The sequence below is a fragment of the Lissotriton helveticus genome, chromosome 7 (assembly GCF_964261635.1).
Source record: "Lissotriton helveticus chromosome 7, aLisHel1.1, whole genome shotgun sequence".
Lineage (NCBI taxonomy): Eukaryota > Metazoa > Chordata > Amphibia > Caudata > Salamandridae > Lissotriton > Lissotriton helveticus.
Window position 1 is genome coordinate 353,407,213 of NC_136068.1, and position 22,365 is coordinate 353,429,577.

Genomic DNA, 22,365 nt, shown 5'->3' on the forward strand with positions numbered 1-22,365 from the left:
ATTATACCAGTTTCTTTAAAACACAAAAGCAGCACAAAAACATCCAGTCACCCTCATATCAGTGGTAGCCAGGAAGACAAGCGCCACAGAAGCTGAAGTGGCCTCTACCGTTGTAGGGGGAGGCTGTGACAATGCACGCTGTGTACAGTGTACAGACAGAACACCCCCCCCCAGTCTGCCTGGTCCAGCTGCATCTGTTTATGTGCAGTCTGGAGTCAGGGAATAGCGACTCTGGCTGCTATATACCTTCCTATGCTTTGTTTTCTATACTTCATGATTTCGCTGTTACAAAGTGTGAGCCACAGGTGCTACGGGGCAGCTATTTTACTGTACTGTCCAGAGAGGAATATAACAGCAGTCTGAAACTGAAAACGGTGTCAGACCAAAGGAATATTTTATTCGGGATCCTCCCCCCTTTTCGAATTCCAGTTACTTTTGCGCCTCTCACAGAGCCCGGCTTCATTCCACTTGGCGTGCCTCTCCCTCGCCTTCCTGCTCTGCCATCACTCTTACTACTTCCCATCTCAAGGTTTACCGGTTATCTTACTTTGTCATTATCACATGAGCTCCATGGAATACATTATAGGTACATCATTGAAATAAGCACTCTATTAAACTGGTGCAAAATATTTCACGTCACGCAGACAGTTGAAAAAGAAACGCCGAGAGGTAGAGACCAAAAACAGCTGTAATGATGAGAGAGAAAGGATAGGCAAGCACAGACCAGGCAGAGAGGGATAGGCCAGGTTAAGCTGGAGGACATGTGGGTCAAAAAATAGGGCACTGCAAAGTAGTGTGCGCATGACCAGTGCTTTAATTGGGCCGGGTCTCACCGGTGCTGAGCACTGGCAGTTTTTAAAAGGGTGCCTCGAAACAGGTCTCTATCATCTCTATTTTGTGCCCTGGCACAGGCGTTCCGTCTTTTTCCAAACTGCACTGACAGCGGGCACATCATGTGCGTGTGCTCACACTGCTCACTTCTCACTAGTGGAGGTTACGTCATGCTAGTCGAGCGTTAAAGGAAAAGGAAATCCTTTAAAGAGAGTAATTTTTTCTCTGGATTTCCCTTCTCTTTTTGAAACTCAGGAGCAGCAACATTGTAGTGGTGTCACCAGGGCTTTAAGTGGAAGCTTTTTCAATATTATATACAAGCCATAGTTGATGCCTATTTACCTTACAAAAAACACAGTTGATGGACAGAATGTAGAACAATGTCATACATTCACCCCAGGTTTACAACAACGAGAAGTCCCACCTAGTATCTGCTATGTGGCAGCGACTCAATGTATGAGTAAAAAGACCTTGTGTCTCAGAGTTTATAATGATTATCAAAGTAACCATTAGGCCATAATGGAGGCAGGAGGTTTGAAAATACAATATCAGTGCACACACAAATATATTCCGTGAGGGGAGTTCTATGTCAAACAAATATAAAAACATGTTAAAATTTCACAATAGTATCATAGAAAAACCATGACTATGATACTATTGTGAAATTTTAACATGTTTTTATTCATTCTGTAATAGTGTATATTGTATTTCTTTTCTCTAACTGAGGCTATCCCTCTTATGTTTTTTAATAATAAAAGTAACACAATTAAAAAAAAAAAACTTACATGTGGTCATATTTGTTTGACATAGAACTCCCCTCACGGAATATATTTGTGTGTGCACTGATATTGTATTTTCAAACCTCCTGCCTCCATTATGGCCTAATGGTTACTTTGATAATCATTATAAACTCTGAGACACAAGGTCTTTTTACTCATACATTGAGTCGCTGCCACATAGCAGATACTAGGTGGGACTTCTCGTTGTTGTAAACCTGTGAAACCCCGTCCCAGATAGGATTAAGGGGGAACTCCCTGTTTTGTTTTGATACATTCACCCCAGTACAAGGATCTGGGCCTAAATCCGTCGTTTTTTTGCACTCCACACCACCCTGGGTTACACACTGGCTATATGCAAATCAGCTCTGACCCTGTGCCTCATGGGAACAGTCCAGTCCGAACTACCAAGCCATGTCTTTCCCAGACCGGAATCAAGCATCCAAGGACCGGTTTCTGGCTATCAGCCTTCATCAGCCTGGATAGCTTGACTCCAGTGGTGTGGAGAGCCTGGGACTCACGTCTGAGCATACCCAGCCCAGCAACATTGTAGTGGTGTCACCAGGGCTTTAAGTGGAAGCTTTTTCAATATTATATACAAGCCATAGTTGATGCCTATTTATCTTAAGCAACTAACAACCATTGACAAAGCCAATAGTCCGAACTTGTTGCATGTATGATGTTACTTGTTCTAGCATATATCTGGATGCAATGACAGAAACAGCAAAATACAAGTCGGGCGGCACACTATCTAAGCACAGATTGGTATTTATACAAAAGGAGAGAATATGAGAAACGGGCAAAATGTGTACTTCACACTACTCTGTGTGCATTGCCCAATACATGCTGCTCGACACTCATCTTGCAGTTCACACTGCTTGGTGTGCCTCGCGCCCAGCTCAGGGTTCAGTACAATTTGCTTGCATACTGCTGATTGTTCAGTACAAGCTGCTCGCTGATCAGCGTGCCCTTTGCATGACTCGCTGCATTCTACACAATGCAGAACACGCAATACTCTGTAGAGGTGAGCCAGCCACTGAAGGCTCGAGCTAGAGGCCTGTCTCAGCTCAAGGACCTCTTGGAACATCGAGCCCAAAACGAGCCGAACGTTCGTGCGGCTTCTGCCTGCCAACACACTTGCACCTTATGCTCAAAGAAAAAACTAAAACAAAGCATAAACCATGGATGTTAAAAAGGGTAGCAAATGATAGCCATCTAGTGGCTGAATTGCATAACACGAAACCAGAAAACCTATATCGTAGAACCAAAAAAATTTAAGCCTGGCTTCCCCACTTGATTAAATTGTATAGTCACAGGCAAATGCTTTATTTCACTGAGCCACCTTTTTATTCGTTATCACACTGCAAGCAGCATCAAATAATGGAGCTGATGATGTCCATTGTACACAATTCCACGTGTTGGGCTCAATAAAATAGAATGCTAGTCCATGTATAATAAGAGTCTAGTCCACATATGCAGTACAGATGACAACTGACTTACCTCCTTGTTCACTAATGGCTTTGCAACATGGACGGTGGTCGTGGACAAGAATGGGTTCAAGTTCATGTTCAAAAACATCACTTTTAATAATTACTTCTCAGTGCAATTATATAATCTGATGCACTAAAGCCTCTGCATGTTAAACAAATATGTTTTTTGACATTTTCAAGCGATTTTTTTCAAATGTGTTAGTTGCATGATTTTCATGGCAACTATTTTCAGGGTTTGGCTGGTGCACTGGCTCTTCGAGTCAATCTAAACCCTTGGTTCGCCTCTGGCTCTCCTAGTGCATCTGTTGGGTTGCCCACTCCGAGGCTCTGCAGTCTGCTCAGTAGGGGAAACATCCTTTACGACGCAAATTTTACCACGCAGTGCCTTTACAATGCAGGTTTTTCAACGCAAGTCATTACAACGAATTGCGCTGGGGGGGCGCTCTAGGATAGGTAATAGTTTAATTTACTATCCAACACCTTCCCTACTATCCACGGGGACTGGAGTTGGAATAGTAAATTAAACTATTCACTATCCAGCGCCCCCCAACGCAAGGTCGTTGTAACGACTTGCGTCGAAAAACCTGCGTTGTAAAGGCAGGCGCAGTAAAAGCATGCGTTGTAACAACGTACATCCCTCAGTAGTCACTGCACACTGCTCACCACCCAGTACACACTGCTTATTAGTCATTGTGCAATAGAATCCGCCTGGTGAGCCCTGTGAATCACTCATTGATCAGTGTGCATTACTTTGAGAGCGCTTACTGGAGCAGCATGCTCAATGTACATTACAAGCTGCGTAATGTAAACTCACACCACCACATGCTCACTCATCCTTTGTTTCAGCACAGTGATCACTGTGCACTGTTTACTGCATATTACTAACTTCTCACTTTGCACCCTAACCTCTTTCTGTACATTGGTCATTGGGCACTTTAAGGTGCTTATTGTACACCACTAATAACTGCACACCAAGACAGAAGAACAGAACCAATTGCCACACCCCACAGCATGCGGGATGGGGTACTCTGCTAAGTCCTTTATGTTAAGTGTTACTTATAAGGTCTGAGAAATCTGCATCAGGTCTTTTGTCCCCTCTGCAGGTCTCTGGGTACTGAGAGCACATTCTATCTTCTGCAGGGATAACCAGTTGCGCCATCACAGCAGCTGTCCACAAATCCCTGCACTCTTTGGCACTCCGGCAATCCTGCGTCACCGGGGGCACTAAGCCTGCCTGGCAGACCATGCTGCATCTGCTAATACTGTTGTGTCGGTATGCCCCCTAGTGCCTGCACCAGCTGCTTTCCTGCACCTGAACCTTCCACCCAGCCATGGAAGCATCAATGTTGCCAGCAAAGAGTGTCTAGCCCAGGAGTGGCCCAAATCACACGGTGTAGCTCTGCTCTACCCATACAATGCATCTGTTCTGCCCACCTGAGGTGTCTCTGCTCTGTCCTCAACCGATCTCTGTCCTATCTGTATTCTACGTCTCAGACCACACTGGTGTGACCCCCACCTTCTGCGTGAACTGTCTTGTCCCCGAATCTGCCAATGTCAGTCATTTGTCTGAAGGCGAGAAAACCATCTATCCTACAGCTAGACTACCACTGCCGGCCCCAAAGGAGGAACATCAGGAGGCGGCAGGGAAATCCTGGAGCTAACTGGGCTGGCTTATACATGGCCAATCAATGTGTTCCCTTCCAGCACTCACTGTCACAGAAGAGCGCAGTGAGTGCTGTCACAGCAGAGCAGAGTGAGTGACACCACAGCAAAGCGACTGCTGACACAATCTAGTTGTCAGAGTAAAAACGGTGGCTGCATATGATGATACACCACTTTTTTTTGTAAGTTTAAAATAAAACAAACTAAGTGCTGGCTACCACAGCGTTGAAAGTAATCCTTACCAGTGGTGATAGCAGACGTCCACCTCCTAAAAAAGTTTTGGGCACAGGCATTCTTTATGTATTTGCTTGTACTTATTAAGCACTGGTACAGGGACATTAGGGTTGTCGCGAATGAGCTGCGTTCCTTTAACACGAGTTCTGCTGCTTGGGAACATCCATAAATTCATATGCTTGCATGTCCCGCCACCAAGTGGCCAGAAACTGAATTGTTACTATAAAGAAAATTGATAATATTCTGTGGATCTTCTACTGCAGTGTTTCCCAAACTGGGGTCCGCGGACCCCCAGGGGTCCGTGACACATTCCCAGGGGGTCCGTAGGAAACAGTTGGAAAAGCACAGACAAGTTTCTTGTATAATTAGCAGCTTTCCAGCAACAATAAAAGTGTCAAGATAATACCAGTGATTAATGTACCTGCTGGAGCGTGAGGAGTTTTGTTCAGTGGCAGCTTTGACTTAACTAATGCAGCACAGAGGGTTAATGTGCCTACTGCAAAGAACGTGTAACATGCATTTTAAAAAGCAGTATTTTTTATGTGCATAGGTTCGTGGTTACTACTTTTGTCACAGATATTCTTTCGTTACTGTGCACTTCATAAGTGACAATCGTAATGTAGCAGAGGGACCTATAAACTGTCATCAAAGAGCTGCTTGCAAACTGCATGCTACCAGTTAGTAACTTATGTTTTTTCCCAGTTATTCATTATCCTGATGCTGCTAGAAAGATTTATTTGGGTGGAAATACATTTTTAATGTTAAAGTCAATGCTAGCCACTGTGTCTGAATCCTGAGTTTGTGCTTTTTCAGACCAAGCACTCTTTAAACATTTTATATACACACTGATTTACATGTATGAGTCAATGTCTCTATATGTGTGTGATGTGAAGTGCTCTGACATCCTACAATGGCATGAGAGGTGCTATAAAATAAAATGAAATGAAACACATGTGACAGAGGGGCTATTACTTCAATATAAAATACTAAGGGCCAGATGTACGATCCGTTTTTATATGCGCAAACGGGTTTGCGAACCCATTTGTGCATGCAAAAACCTATTGGGCCATGAACATTGCCTATTTTGCGGGTCGCAATTTGTTTGCGACTCGCTAAACAGGTTTTGCAACTTGCTATTTGGAAGGGGCATTCCCTTCCAAATAGCGAGTCTCAAAACCATGTACAAATGTTTTGCTGTCACAAAACACTCGCAATTACCACCTACTTCAAGTAGATGGTAATGCATTCGCAAATGGGATGGGGTCCCCACGGGACCCCTTCCCCTTTGCAAATGCATGCACAATTATTTTTTTAGGGGCAGGCAGAGGTCCCAGGGACCTGTGCCTGCCCTTAGATAATGAAACGAAAACGTTTCATTTTCTTTTTTTTAAATGCATGGTAAACGGGCTTCATTTTTCTTTAAACTGCTTTATTTAAAAGCAGTCCCAGACATGGTGGCCTGCTGAGCCCAACAGGCCACTATACCTGGGAGGGCTGGCATTCCCAATGGGTTCGCAAATTGTGAGAGGCTCATTAATATTAATGAACCTCGAAATTTGCGACACCATTGGGAATCCCAAACAGTGTTAAACACACTGTTTTACATTTCATTTAGCGACTCGCAATTTGCCACTCGCAATGTGCTGCTTATTGCGAGGCGCTAAATGAAATGGTCGTGCATCTGGCCCCAAAATCCTTAGTACTTTGAGTATTTGTCTTGTGTGCACATGTGTGTATTTTTTTCGAATTACTGTTTCAATATTTGAAACTTAACTCATACAAATTGCTTGGGGGTCCCCGGCTTCCAGTGGTGACTCAATGGGGGTCCTCGGGAGTCAAAAGTTTGGGAACCACTGTTCTACTGTGTACCATTCGCCCCTAATTGATAGACACAAATCCCGAAAACCCCTTTAGCTATCGCTGTTTAGTTACTACGATTCAGGAAATATGTGGTACCTACGTAACAAAATGAAGGCTAGCTACACTGAAAATGCCTGTACTTTTCTTTCATAATGCAATCTCCTAACTGCACTTTGTTTGTCGGAACAGTATGCACTTTTTAGGTGTATGCAGGTACTATAATACCCTGTTAAGGCATGTTTAGTACGTTCCACAATATTATGTGGCAGCTGGTAAACGTATGCCATCTACAAATTTCTTACAGGCCGCAAACATCCCTCTAGCACTTTGTTTGGAGGTGAATCTGTTACTCTTATCTATAACACCATCCACTGTTCGCACTTAATTAGCTGGTACAAGCAAACTGTTCTAGAGAGTAAACCACATGCTGTGCCTTTCTTCGTCACTATGATAGCTTTCAGTGTATTGTAAATAACAACAAGCATTTGCAATGCAATAGGTCTCGCATGAAGGCGAGTTTGAGCTATTGACATTGTAAATAACAATGCCTTTTATTTATGTTTTGGTTTTTAAAATATAAATAAAAACCATTGTCATTTACAATGCCAATCGCTTAAACTCTCACAAATGCGAGCCCTATTGCATTGCCAATGCTTGTTCTTGGTTGCAACTAAAGTTTCTGTCTGACATTTTAAGATCTTCGGGTTTCCATGCACTGTTTTTTATATTTCCGAGTCTATTTTTCTTACGGTTTGCATGGGTGTAAATTAACCTTCATAACATCGACCCATTTATATCGATTACCGCTATATTTTTTCAGGTAAGTTATTCTACCATTATATTATTGTCCTTCATATCATCCTTTTCTCTTAAATTAAGGTAGCTTTTACAACATAATCTTTCATCTTATTTATAATATTTTTAATATCGCAGCCTGCGTGAAAGGGAGAGAGCAGGAATGCGCCATATTAATCACGACATGGAGCATTCCTGCTCTCTGCCTGCGCTGACGCACAAACTTCTGTCTAGCGCCAATGCAGACACCCTTGCACCATGGTGCAAAAGTGCCTGCGTTGTAGACAGGTTTGTCTTTGTGCAGGAAGGGACATTTTCCTTCACAAAAACAATTCTCTGAGGCTTTTTGCTTTTCTGTGTGTGCTGCAGAAACACAGCACACGTGCAGAAAGCACACATACAAAGAAAAAAACAAACGAGGAGAAATAAAGATATGAATCCTCGTTACGCCTCCCATGGGAAGGTGCAGCATTTTGATGCGTTCCCAAGTTTACCAGTCTCGGTAAATCTGGGAATGCACAAACATTCATGGACGGATGCGTGGGAATACCCACACTTCACCCATGAAACACCTCCTTGGGGCAAAGTAATACAAGCCAGTGACTTGCTCTGCTTTGCGTTACTCCAAATTTACCAAGCCACGCAGGGCCATGCAAGGTGGCCTAGCGCGGCTTGGAAAATATCATTCTAGGTTTTGCGTCGCCTTTGCGCTACCTTACGCGGGGCAAAGGAGGCAAAACTTTGATAAATATGCCCCTAAATATATGATGTTTACATTTGTTAGGATAATTACAGGTGTCCTTCATAACAGAAGTATGGGTACTTGCTCAACCTGAAATGGATCACGATACCAAGAAACACAGAACATGGTATCTGGTGGAGGACACAGACTGTCAGGCTGCCCCAATTTGCCCAGTCTCCGTCAACTGTGCCGCTAGTACTGATCCAAGATTTCTGTCCATGCTTTTTTTTAAAAAATGTTATCTTCATCAATTACGTGGGGGTGGTGTGAGGTGGTGTGAGGTGGAGTGTGGGCAGAGGCTCATTGCTAGTCGCATTCTTGGACTGACACCAAAGGCTGCTAAGCTTCACCCCTTCTGGTGTGTTACATCTGTATATGGAAAGGCTAAGCTCTCTTCTTTTATAATGAATGCCAACACTGTGTTGAGAATTGCAAGCATGCGTACTAGAGTGCATCTTACCTCTCGCTGTCGTGCTCCTCCGGGTTCTCGGTCTCCACTGCGCTTTCCAGCACGAGGCTGTTGCTGGTGACGTAGACGGACATACTTGGGTGCTCGATCAGAAGGTCCTCCAGTGGGCTGCTCTCCACGTTCACTGGGCCGGGTCCTTCTGCAGTAAAACAGGGGGGAGGGGTAACAAACCAACTCTCGTCCATCGAGCAGGGGTCAGGCTGAGAGGGCATGGATTTAGCACCACAGTCATAGGGCGAGTGGGGCAAAGAAGCGGGAGGTGGAGGGGACTCGTGTGGAGGAAGAGACGTGCATGCGGACGCCCTCCCGCCCACCCTCTGTTCTTCGACTAACGTTGAAGCATAACTAACTGGAAGGGAATGTCATCATTCACATGGTAAGAGAATCTCCACGAAAAACAACAGGTTTAAGCCATGCGGGGAGTGGAGAACAAACATTATGCAGAGGAATACACACACCCGCATACATACAGTATACAATGTGGCAGGTACAGGAGAGAGGGAGGAGGGGTAGATGGGACAGGAAAAATAGGAAGAGGGAAGGGAAAAGGGGCATTATTAGTATAAGGACACCCCAAGTGGTATATTTTTAGCTTACTGAAGTCAAACAACAATAGCATGCAGAACTTCAGCAAGGTAACATTAAATAAATACCAGCAGGAACAATAGTACACCCAAGTATGACTGAAACCCTGGGCAAGCTTAACTAGGGTACCTGGAGCAAGCTTCATTAAGATACTCTGGTATAACTGAAAAACCTGAGTAATGTTTGGCAAGATCGGTAAGTAACGCAGAAACACCAAGTAATGCTGGTTAGCTCACACAAATACTACTGAGACCCTCACCTATCCTTCGTAGTAATACAGAACTCTTCAAATGATTATTAGGCTACTGAGAACCACAGGACCCCTGAACAAAGTTTGAAGGGCCAGCTAAGCACCATACAAATCTTAAGTAACATATATATGGTTTAATAGTTCACAAAGGAAATAACCCAGCACTTATAACTTTATTCTAGTGCATTGGGGTTGCTGCTACGATTTGACCCAGTCTTCCTAGAGTGGTGTTTTTACAGAGTCGTTTCTTTCCCTCCTCCTGCACGGCTTATGAGGTCATCGGGTTGTATTCTTGGGAATCTACATGCAACAGTTGGGATCCGCCAAATGCTACCTCGGGACAGAGTATGTTCATCTAGCTCCTGGTGGGGCCAAGTCTTATGTACTTTAATCTACATTTTTTTTTTTACGTAATATGTCATTTAGTTAACCCACCTGCCTCCTGCCACTTACTCACATGACAACTAAAGGGCTTCTTAACGAAAAACATCGCAAATAGGGACTCACTCATGCAGGAAGACATAGAAACTGGAGCATGGAGACCCAAACGCAAGGGAAAATAGAAACTTTAGACAAGCGGACTGACAGGACACTGTCATGGTGACCTCAGGCATTTAAGACAAACAAGTCCACATTGAGGCACAAGGAGACACAGGCACTGTGGCAAAGGGCACTGGGTCAGAGAGACACAGTAATAGGGTGCTCCATCCCAGGGATTTGAGTGGGCTGGGTCTCGCCAGTACTCAGCACCGGCAGTTCTACAAAGCAGGTGCTGAGCCAGGTCTCTATCGAGCTCTCCATTTTAGCCCTCAGCTCACGGTGAAAAAAAACAATCTTAACTCTGCAGCAGTACCACCCTTCACTGCAAAGAGACTCTGTATAGTTCTTTCATAGTCTCATCATTTCAGAACTGAAGCATTTTCAATATTCTATACAACAAAGCCATAGTTGTTGCTTATTTATCTTACGCCACTTACAGCCATTGGGAAAGCCAGCAGCCCAGACTTGCTGTAGGTGTAATGTTACTTGTATTAAATATATGTATGCAATGACAACAGCAGCAACATTCCAGTTAAAGCCCTGCTCCTCCTCATAAGTGGGCAATAGTTTACTGCAAAATCTCCACTGTCTCTAACTTTCCGAATGCTCCCCAACGAGTTCTTTGCAGGGAGAAAACAACTGTAGTGGGCTACCAGACATCAGGCCAGGAAGATCCAGCCACTGGAATGGGCGATGAGAGGCATACATGGACAACACAAGAGGGAAACGCAGATATGGAAACTAGGGTAAGGAGAGACCTTTTTTGGTACTGGGATAAAGCGACATAGGGAGAAAGAGTTGAAGGCACACGGATCTGTTGATTTATTAATTCTATCAAAGAATTTTATTCGCATTAGGCCCTGGGCTGCGTCATAAATGCAAGGGCTTGGATCTGCTACAGCATTGTACATGCCTTCAGGACAAACATTTGTCACTGCGCCAAGCAACAGAGCTGTTTATAGCACTCCTGCGTCATGCACGGAGTGAACTTGACATATCCATCAAGGATATTCCGCTGAAAGCCAGGACCAGTGTGTACTATCCAACATACTTTGAACTGGATAAAAGTCTTTCAACAAGTGGCAACAATTAGTGATGTGACACTGGCTGCTCGTCAGTGCTCCAGCTTGGACTCAAACACAAAGCAAAGTTTCACAACCCAACGTCATGCCTTTATTAGAGAGATAACCTTCTCTACCTGGATTGGCTCTTAAGCTTAGCTAGTGAATTCTGCCTACCGCCCGCAACAAGTGGAATGTCTGCCCCTAGAGGATGGGGCTTCAATGATGCAAGCTCTAGGTAGTAGCATAAAACAAGGAAACACTTTATTTCATATATCAGTATAATTGCATACATCTGTACTGGCTGCTGGTAGAGCTGACATGTATGTCTCTGCAGAGTATTGACGCAAAGGCCTTGAAGTGGCCCAAGCAAGCACTGGGAGGGGTACAACTCATCGGATGCCCCAAAACTTTTATGTTACAGTAGATCATCTTACATAAGGATCCCGAGAATCACTTGTTGAAGTGAAAGTCCTCATTTCTCCAGGACTTCTCAGAATTTGCTGCTTCTAAGCAGCTCTAAATGCAGGGTGGCACTTCTAAAATAAATGTTGAAAATATAAAAGACATTTATTGTATGAAAATGCCTCACAATACATTTTTAGTAATTCAGAAAGCCATCATAAAATACTGGCATGCAGGGGCGGTTCTCTATTAGGGCGCTGCCCCACTTACATTTTGGCCCCGTTCGCCCCCCGGTTCATATATTTATTTTGGAGGATTGATCTCGTCCGTAGTCGTCCCGGTTGATGTATTGAGGGTTGAGGAGGGGGTGTGGCTTCACAGACTGACTGACACTGTCATCAGAGTTAGCCAGCAGCGCACCTGGTGCCCAAGTGCGCTTGTCGGGTCAGGCGGCTTCAGCGCTCTAGCCAACCCGACATACGCACTTGAGGCCGCTCAGAGCCTCTCCAGTAGCTGATACTGGAACCGGGGCTGACTATAAGCCGCAGCCCCCGGACTCAGTAAGGAGCAGTGAGGTCCCCTGTCCCAGCCAATCCAGGCACTCCTGTAACGGCAGGAGCAGTGTCTGTATTGGCTGAGAGACGCAGGGGCCTCTGGCAGCATGTCACATGACAACACAGCGCAGGGTTGGGAGAAGGCTGTGTGTACCGAGGACAGAATTTCAACGTGAAGACTGGAGGTAAGGACAATATGCTGTGCTTTTTACTCAGATCTGATTTTATATTGTTGCTTTCATAGTGGTGGTTGGGGCTAACGGTCGCGTACGGGCCCAGCTGCAGTGATATTGGTGTTTCCCATTACAGAGGAAGCTCTGGCGCGAGTAGAGCGGTGGAGACTGAGAGCCCGTTATTTGGGAAGCAGCTCGGAGCATGGTGCAGCTCGAGTGATAGGAGTCACGCCAGCACATGCCTGAGCCTCTCTCTCATGCAGGGAGGTGCCCGTAACCTGGAGAGCAAAAAAAAGTGCTCAACAACAGCCCTCAGGATCCTCAAGTTTCAGCATCCTCCGTGCTGCTGCATTTAATGGTACATTAACTCATGGCTTGAACAGTGGGTGTTTTAATTTTCCTTATTTCATCAAAATGTGTAAAGCATTTCCAAACTGTTCAGCCCCATCTGATAAAACAGCTTTTTATTCCTGACGTAGCCCTTATCTTCCGAGCACCAATAAAAACCTTTACATTGGGAAAGCGGGATAATTACATGCATTATTGGTCTTGGGGCACCAGCATCATTTAAGTATTTCAGGAGTCTGCACAACCTGTGTTCAACATTGAAAATCGTTTACAAGAGTTTTTGTTTAAAATATGTGATGTTGGGCCTGCTCCCAAAACATTGACTGACAGTACCGGACTGAGACTCCTATTATAACTTTCTACAGCTATTCGTCACTGCCAGGTTAAACCAGACGCTTTCTCAGGACTCCAATAACTTGTGTGTATTATTTCACACTGCATAGCTTGTGTCCTGAGGTTACTGAATATGGAAAAACGCCTGCAGTGTTCACTGCAAGCCTCTTAATTGCTGCTGATTACTGGTGCGTTTGCACCAGTAAAACAAATATTGTTTGGACTTGCCAGTGCAAACCACGTATGGTTAAGTGTGTCATTTATTGCTGGTTCATGCTCTGTAACACTGCAAAGTGCAAACACAAGGCAGCAAAGGGCCAGTCTGGTATGTGAGCTTATTTCTCCCTAAAATGTGTCCTATTGCCCCAAAAATGCAAAATAGGGTATTATTTGTCTACATAACGCCACACCTGATTAACAGAGTTCTCGACTTTTGTACTGGCAGAAAGTGGTATCGGTGAAACAGACTGCCTTTCGGGCAGACGTGAGGACGGGTAGGTGCTGATGAGCCGGCACCCGAGCTAAACTTCCGGTAAGGTGCTGGCACCCCACGTTTCTAGCGCTCGGAGTACTTCTCCGTTGTTTATTAGGCCACGATCAGGAAGCAGTCTTAACTATTCAGTTGTAGCCCATCTGTAAGAGTCACAGTTTTTGGGCCTGCCCTGATCCCCCAGAGGGTGACTGACCTCCTTTGATTGCTTGTTTATTATTTATTTTCCACCACGTGCACTAGACACCACACCATGTTCACTTGGTCCTAAAGAAGCGCCACGGATCCCACTGGACCTTACAGGCACGAAACATGTCGACCTTTTGAGTTACCCGGGTACATTACGCTTTGTGGGGTAACACTCAACCTATGGGTTTTTTACTTTGACAAGGGTAACGCCATATTAAAACACATTCGCCTGGTAACCCTTAGTCAGTTCTAAATCACTGCACGCACTTGTACACATCTTACTTAGGACTCACCCCGCACACCCCGATGGACCATACTGCAGTTCGCAGAAGATCTCCGACAAAGTGAACCTTCGAGGAACTTGTAGGGCATTGCAGCGCCAGCCCGACGAGGAGCAACTGCCCGCTGAAGAAGCATGACATCTTTCGGGATGTGTGAGGGCAACAAGGGTAAAGACTTGTTCTTCCCTCTCACTAGTGGGTTCTAGGCCTAGGATCCCTGTCTTTCCTTTTCCTTCTCTTTCTTTTAAGGGATGAGTGACACACCGAAACCCTCCCTAGGAACAGTGTCTCCGTCTTTTTGACCTTACGTGATACAGACTGGCCCCTTAGGGCTGGCCCTAAGGGCAGGAGAGAGAAGTCAGTGTGATTGACTGTGTGTGGGACAGTATTGTGTGATGCCTGTTGTGACATGTATTCTCCCAACAACCAACCGGGCGGAGGACGCTGTTTTTCTGTGTGATATCCTGTGTGTTACTGTTTTAAACGTTCACGCCCTACCACTTTCAAATCTCACCAGCCGTCACTGTTGGCACGCTGTGCTGTTCCTCCTGTCCAGCCATCTACATCTGCCGACAGACAATGTCCGCATACTAGCCATCTCTTGACAATTTTTTCCAGTGTGTGCCCCCTTTCTCATCCTCCTCTAGCTCGCTCTTTAAGCTTCTCCTGGCCTCTACGGCCTTGAGAGGGGTAAAAAGGATTATACCCTCCACTATGCCATTCTTTAGTCGACACAAATGAAGGGGGTAACTGTGCAATAAGAGACAATTATTCCCCACCAAGTCAGAAGGCACACACTACTTCTTAGAACGCTCTGCGCCTCTCCTAGGACCTATTTTTTAGTTCCATATTTTTACATCTGATCTCTGCCTGTATATTTCTTTCGGACGGTCTCTCGAATACCTTCATTGGCAGGGGGGGGGGGTGCTGAGGGGTAGCGGTGAAATGGAAGAGTCTCTGTCTCCTTCACCTCCTTTCCTTATACGTCACTCTGTTCCTTAAAGGCACACCCTACCTGCTACCTTGTTTTGGTAGGAAAGCAAATTGTAAACCACCAACGCCAGTATATTTCATTACATCAACAGTCACTTCCCTTCGGCCTGCTGCTCTAGCTAATAATATTCAGATACCTACCGACCCCCACATCCACAGCAATGCCGCTCGGAGGCTGCTATGTTTAGCACACAGTCTGAAACTGTTTGTGCCCTTGGAAATGTCGAGGGCGCCTGCATGTTTAAGCCCAACACATGATTATCACCTTTCATGAAGCAGAGTCCCCCGCCACACGCAATAACAATAATAAATAAATTCGACAGCACCACAAAAAGGTGCTGTTGCTAAAAAGCAATGACTAGCTGAGGGGGCGTTACAAAGGAAGTCTCTTTACAGTTATCTCCCCCACTCCCCGGAAGTCTACCTCTTCCAACAATAGATAAGTGTGGTCTAGTAGCAAAACTGCCAAATGTTATGTTGCTTGGAATTAGGTGAAGCACAACAGCCGCTAGTAGCGCCGTGTCGAGCTAACCGCTGACTGGAGAGTACGTTTTTGTCCGGGTGTGGCGCGAGGAGGCCAAGTCCTTCTCAGGGCCTCGCTGTCAAATCACTCGTATGCCCTGCCCCCTCCTGTCTCCTTATCTGCCCAAATTGTGAGCACTCAAAATGCACGAAACGCCAACACTACGCATTATTAAAAACGCGGGTGCACTGATTAGAACGCAGCTTACCCTGGAAGGAGGTCGGGGTTTTCATCGCAGCACCTGTCAGTTCATGAAAACCAATGGTATGAAGGGACGGAGGGGTCCATGGCGTCACTGGTTATCTCCTCCCCCCTCCCCTGAAGCCCGCCACTCCCTCCCCCCAATCATACCCGAGACATTGCTTTGTGACACACGGGCCTGCTCTGCCGGAAAACATCTTCGTGGCCCGCAGCTGCAAACGCAGGTAATGAGAAAGGTTTCCCTCATTTACGGATCTAATTAGGAGATGCTTTCCTGGTCCCTGGAGAGGCTGCCAGCGCCATGTGTTTGTGGGGCGATCCGTTCCCATTCACAGCACAGGCCTCCCTCGCCTTTGTGTTTCTGGTGCTGATTTATCCCCATCTCTCTCTCCCTTCCCCCCAACCCTCGGCGGTTTCCAGATGGCCTCTGCTCCTGCCTGTCCAAGGCTTTCACTCCCCTGCTAGAGACGGGCTTTGGTCCCACTGGGAGCCGCGCGGCCTTATGGGTAAGTCTCTGTCTGCTCCACACTCCTCCTCTGGGCATCTTCAGAAAGGATGTACTTGGTCAGCCAGGACAGGAATGGTTGAAAACTAGGGCCACACATACACAGGCAATGCTAAAAAGGAGAATACAAATATAAACAATGACGTCAATAATAACACGTATTCTACAGTCTGAGCGCTTAGCACAACCATGGGCTTTTTTTGTCCTGTTATCAATATTCGGAATTCGCACTGAGGGCAGGAACCTTTCCCATCCTGACAGAAATAGGACTGAAGGTACAACATGGCGGCAACCTATGTGCAAGGTATCATTTCTTAGAGCAGCTCTGAGGATTGGACTTTATTTAGATCGTTTTTCCATGGTTATAAAAAGCTCCCGCTTTAACGGCTGTCTGGAAACTGAGTGCACATCGGCCAGGATCATTAGCCCGGATTAAGGAGCTCTGATATTTAGCTTCACTCCCCGGATAAACCAGCAAGACACATGGAATCGCCATACTGTAAACAGCACGCTCGGAGCAGGTCTCTTGTCTTATCCCATGATCTGGCGCCAAGTATGTGGTTTGTGGTCCAAGTTTGGGTCAAATCTATTTTCCTCATATCCAACAACATTTTTCTGCACAATATCATGCAGCCGCAGAATCCGTACAACAGGCTGGCAAAGGTGGTTCAGCACCTTAACATTCACATTTGTGACTTGCAGGCCATGAGTTCCATTCGGCCTTGCGAGATCAGTAAATTGGGCTCCATTAAATTGACTAAGAGTATCTATTGACCTATTATTTAAAGCACTTAGAGACTGCATAAGCGCTCAAATTGTTATTATATTGGCTCAAGCTTCGTCACTTGGCTGGGCAAGCGATAGTTTCAAGGCACTGTTGAAAAAAATCAAGACTGGAGTGGAAGAATGAGAAGGTAGCTCTATTGAAATGCTTTGGAAAATTCACCTTCCGACACATCGGAGCACCTGTCTACCAGTCCACCTTCTTTAGAGAAGATCATCTGCTCCTATTACGCCTTTGATGAATAAGGGGGTAAGGCCAGATAAATTACTGTGACTCACCATACCAAAATAGAAGACATTGATGTGACACTTTGGATCATGGGTCTAACCATTGTGAATTTGTTTAAATATCTGGGTGTGAGGTCCACGAATCTTCGCCTGCTATAGAGCAGGAACATATTAACAGTGGCTCTGCTTCCGCATGTTTAGTAGGGGGCTCTACAATCTCTCAGATGATCTCCAGGCTCACAAAAGGGGGGTGGAGGGTGAGAGCGATGCATCACCTGCCTCTTAAGATTTTTGTTTAGCCCTATATAGGTCACGCTGCTGTCCATTAGCCATGTCATTCTGTGCTCCCATGGGCCATAGTAGGACTTATGATGCCTAGGATTTGTTAATTCTAGGCTATTTCTTAGGAAAAAAAACATAGGCTGGAGACTGGGGAAACACAAATATATTTTCTGTGAGTGAGTCGAGGAGGAGAGGGCCCAATCAGCTCTAATCCTTTTTTAATATGCTTGCTGCTACTAAATGACAATAAGGCGTTTTTTCTTTTTGCTACGGAGACTGCCGCTGGCAGCATTACGCATATACAAATCTACCACCGTCGGCAAGATTGCGCCTGTACACTGGGCTTTAAGTGGGATGAAAAAATTGGAGGGTCTCTCGAAGGAATGTGGCTGATGTAACTAGGGCGTCATTTAAAATACGTAAGCTAAAAATCTGTGTTTACCATAGTGTGCCGCCTGACTGGTAATTTGCTGCTTCTGTCATTGCATCAAGATATATCATACAACATGCGATATATCATACAAGTAACGTTACACCTGCAATACGCCAGGACTATTGGATTTGCCAATGGTTGTTCGTGCATAAGATAAATAAGCAACAACTATAGCTTCATTGTATAGAATATTGAAAATGCTTCAGTTCTGAAATTATGAGACTGTGAAAGAACTATTATGAGTCTCTTCGAAGTTATATCAAATGCAGTGAAGGGTTGTACTGCTGCAGAGTTAAGATTTTTTGTTTCATCTGGAGGGCAAAAATGGAGAGTTCAATAGCGACTAGTCTCAGCACCTTGTGTTTAGAACTGCTAGTGTTGAGCACCGGCAGGCACGGGCCCACTTAAAGCCCTGCCTATACAAATCTATTATGCAGTGAGATTTCCTGTCAAATATTTTGTCCCAGGAAGAAGCAAGAGCTTCTGCTTTAGCTCAGTTAAGACTTCCTCTCGCTCCTTTTACACCTTCTAGCCTTCTTTAATACTAAGGTCATCGCCTATGCCCATTAACTGACCGGCCAACTGACCGTTCTCAGACTGCACAGTCGCTCCCACTTATTATTGAATGTTAAGCCTGTTCCTACAAATCCAGAATTTTGGCAGGTAAAGAAAGTAAGGCACATAAGATAGAATGATTTACCAAGTATCATACATCCTAAGCTACACTAAGAGAAGGGGATCCCAAAGGAGTTCTCTGTCTTCCTTGAGGGAGTACTTTCTCTGCATCCTGCTGTGAGGGGTTGGAGGCTGTGCTTTGTGGTTTATTGGGCTAGTCTTGTGGTTTCTTGAGCTAGTCCTTATGCCCCTTGTGGGATTACGCTATCGACCCGCACATAAAATCCAGAATACACCACTTAAATGGAATCTCTTTCCTTAACCTTCAGTGTACAGGTAGTTGGGGAAATAGCTGTGCCCTTTAGAATAGGGAAAGGCCGGTTATAACTTTAGCCCCACTTCCTACAGCATTTTTTGCTGTAGGAAACATGAGCATCTTTTGGCTGCTCATGTTTGGATGGGGTATGGAAAGCCACTTAGCTTCCTGCCCAGCCAACCTGGTAACAATTGTGTTCCTGCTAGTTGGATGGCCAACCAAGAGCCCTTTATGAAAACCTAAATGAGTCTATCTGGGTTTTATTGCCTATGTATGAGAAATTTTTAATTTTGTGTCTCTAGACTGGTACGTGGTTCAAAATCAGGAGAGGGGCCTCTCCCAGCATAGCCTATTTGAGCAGAGCTTGGTAAATCAATGTATTTTATCTCCTTGTTAGCAAGTGAGAACACATAATATTAAATGTCACTCACTATTATGCAACAGCCCTTGCTCCTTAACAGAAATGTCATATAGAAAAGCCGAAATGGACAGCAAATAAGGACCTCAAGCGTTAAGCCTACCATTTTTCTGTATACGCCTTATGATACAAGGACTTTTCAGGTTTGCATTGTTGCACTTTTCTCCTCCCCATCAAAGCCCTCATTTGATTGATCCAGGTTTTCTTAAGACGCTGTCCCACATTCTCTTTATCTTTTCATTATGTGAACATATCCAACATTACTCATGAGGTTTGTCCATCCCTCTTCAGTTTGACAGATTGACAGATTAAGATCTAGGTGTAGGAGAACCCTTCCCCTGAAAAATAAACTCTCTCAGAAGGTATGTTTCCATCATAAATTACACATGACTTAAACCAGTCACCATTTAAGACTTCAGCTTCTGGGCTCTCTCTAACCTGGCTTTGTCATTGTAGAGATAAATAATGCAGAACGCTACACAATATTCCAAGTGTGGCCTTCAGATTTGGGTGCAATACCGCAAATGTAGCCTCCACAACTAGAGACAATAATAACTATTTTTCAGGACTACAGATGTTGTGGCTTCCAGAACGTGACAGTACCACTGATATGGCTTTGAGAATATGAGACCATATTCCAGACCTCGACTACAGAAGTAAAGGTAATGTTCCAGAGGATGCCTCATCAGTAATACATTCAGTGGGAAGTCTAACTCGCCCCAGTTTACTATTGATTCTAACTCTCCCTGAGCAGTAGGACATTTCACTCTTCTCCATCACCCACCCGCCTTCAAGCATTTAGCATTTAGAATCCAAACATGGCTCTTCGACCCAGGACGAGAGAACTCAGTGCCTGGAAACCACCCGGTATGATTTGTTGTGCTCTACAAGAACCTCATGATTGACTGATTTTACACTGGAACATGTCAGCTCACCTGGAAGTTCGATGATCAGCCAGCCATCATCCTCCTCCTCTAGGACGAAAGCCTTGGGCTCCTCCTCTAGTCCATCGGAGGAGCTCTCGCTGAAGAAGAGGCTAGTTATTGCCTGAAACATGGCAGGAGTGGTCTCAAGCGAACCTGGTACAAAAGCACAGGAAATGGACTGAGGCCGGCCTCAGGATTGGACAGACGTGGTTCGTATGAGTAGGACTTTATACACCCTGTCCAATGCAGAACAGAAGCACTCTTCGTTCAGAATGGTCTCAGCAAAGACAGTGTCCGTTTAGTGCAAACATGAAGGTGGTTCTCCCGGGTTTCTCTTGCTGGCTTCAGTGCAAAGGCCTGCAAATGAAAAATAAACCCAGTCAGCACTGTAAAGGATTATATTTATTTGGATGTTTATGCATAATGTAACAGTCTATTGTGCTTTAATGATATCTATATGAACTTAAAATACATTTCAATTTGAAAAAGTAGTTTAAATATTAAAAAATACTGTTGGAAATAAAAAAAGCTAGAAATATATCGAATATAATTCAATTTCCATAGTTTTGGATTAAAAACACTCAAAAAAATCTTCAAGATAAAATCGTAATCAGACTCATTTCAAATAAAAGAAAGCTAGCTCATCAATTCCAGTAGCAATAGGCAAATATTTTGCCAAAATAATTTGAAGAGCTCTTTTCTGGTTATAAATCAAGCAAATCAGTATGTGCATATTGTCCACCAATGGTGGAGTGATGCACTGAATTCTTTCGGCATGCAGAGCAATAGACCTCAAGCCTACATGTTCAATAGTCGGACAGTTGTTTATACACTGTCGACACCCGTTGTTCTGCAGGGAGCTGATACACATGAAACAGCAAATAACAAACGTATCAATTTAAGACCCCTTGCTTATTTGCAATTTGAAAGTAATGCTGTTTAGCTGTCGGAGGGTATCATATGATGCTCATGGAGCAGGCACGAGACATCTTCATCTCATGGTGTATATACCCTTTGTCAGAGCTTATCCCTGACGAGGGGTCTCAATCCCTGACGAGTTCATTTTTGGCTAATCTTTACCAAACGTGGAAAGGAGACTGCTTGTGTTGTATATACAAATTCCAGGTATAGATGAATCACTGCCTGAAGTACTCGTGCCTTTGCTGGGATTAGTGCAAACTCTAATCTAAGCTCTTGTATCCGATTGGCTATTCTGAGACCAATGAACTCCTTTTAAGCTATGACCTTCTGTTGCATCTATCCAATTGAATATGTTCTGAGCCCAGACTGCTGCCCTCTGAGGTACAAAATGGACTACTTAAGCATTATATTCCAGAACAACAGACTGTAAAGCTCGATTTCCAATCATGGAATTACATTTCAGAACTCACAGTGCAGGTCTGGCCAGTCAGAATATGTTACCACCAGGCAAGTCTTCCTGCCAGCCCAGAATCGGATCCAGACAGCAGGGGGCAGTCTCAATCACAAAGGCTGCAGTCTCTGAAAAGTGGTCAGGAAGGTCGGTTGAAGAGGTACCCTGTCCAGCCCTACTGCCAATTCATAAACACCACCCTACTAAGAAGCCTCTGTATTTCTGCACACATTTCCCACCTGCCTGTAGCAGTCCGGCTGCCCGGGCTTGTACATGGGAAATCAGTGACTGTGGTTCTATTTTCTTCATTTGGTCAGAGTTAGACAAAATACACGTGCAAATAGCTAATTGATGCCTGGATACATGAAATGAAAGGCTTAAGAACTTCATGAGGATAGTTCAAATAATCCTGCGAAACTGATCTCCTGAGTCGTTAGGCTTTCTGACAAACAAACACGTTGCCCAGGGTGCTCCAGACATCTGCCTACACATGATGTAACGCTCACGAAACAGACAGCATTGGGGCCAAGGACACAAACGCAATCTTGCTGCAAAAGAGAACGTGCCAAAATCAAACCCACAAAATGAGTATTGAGTGCAAATAAACAAACAATCCCATCCCAACTGTTCAGGGGCAGCCCTGCAGCAACAGCACATGGATACAAAAGACGCTCCCTCACCCAATACCATCAGATATCTTTT

The 22,365-nt window shown here is 44.8% G+C and overlaps 1 protein-coding gene across 3 annotated transcripts in view; it reads right to left on the minus strand.

Annotated features, from left to right (window-relative positions):
- TP53INP2 (tumor protein p53 inducible nuclear protein 2) overlaps positions 1–22,365 on the minus strand; it is a 71,132-nt gene that overhangs the window by 13,081 nt on the left and 35,686 nt on the right. Inside the window, exons 2-3 of one of the 3 annotated variants that reach the window (XM_078652170.1) lie at positions 20,301–20,648; positions 8,851–8,998 (exon numbers count right to left, since the gene is read on the minus strand). In XM_078652170.1, coding sequence (XP_078508296.1) covers positions 8,851–8,998; positions 20,301–20,421 — 269 coding nt within the window. In that variant the 5' untranslated portion in view covers positions 20,422–20,648. Of the gene's footprint in view, positions 1–8,850; positions 9,209–20,300; positions 20,649–22,365 lie in introns of all 3 variants that reach the window. The other 2 variants (XM_078652169.1, XM_078652171.1) reach the window with 2 other exon arrangements.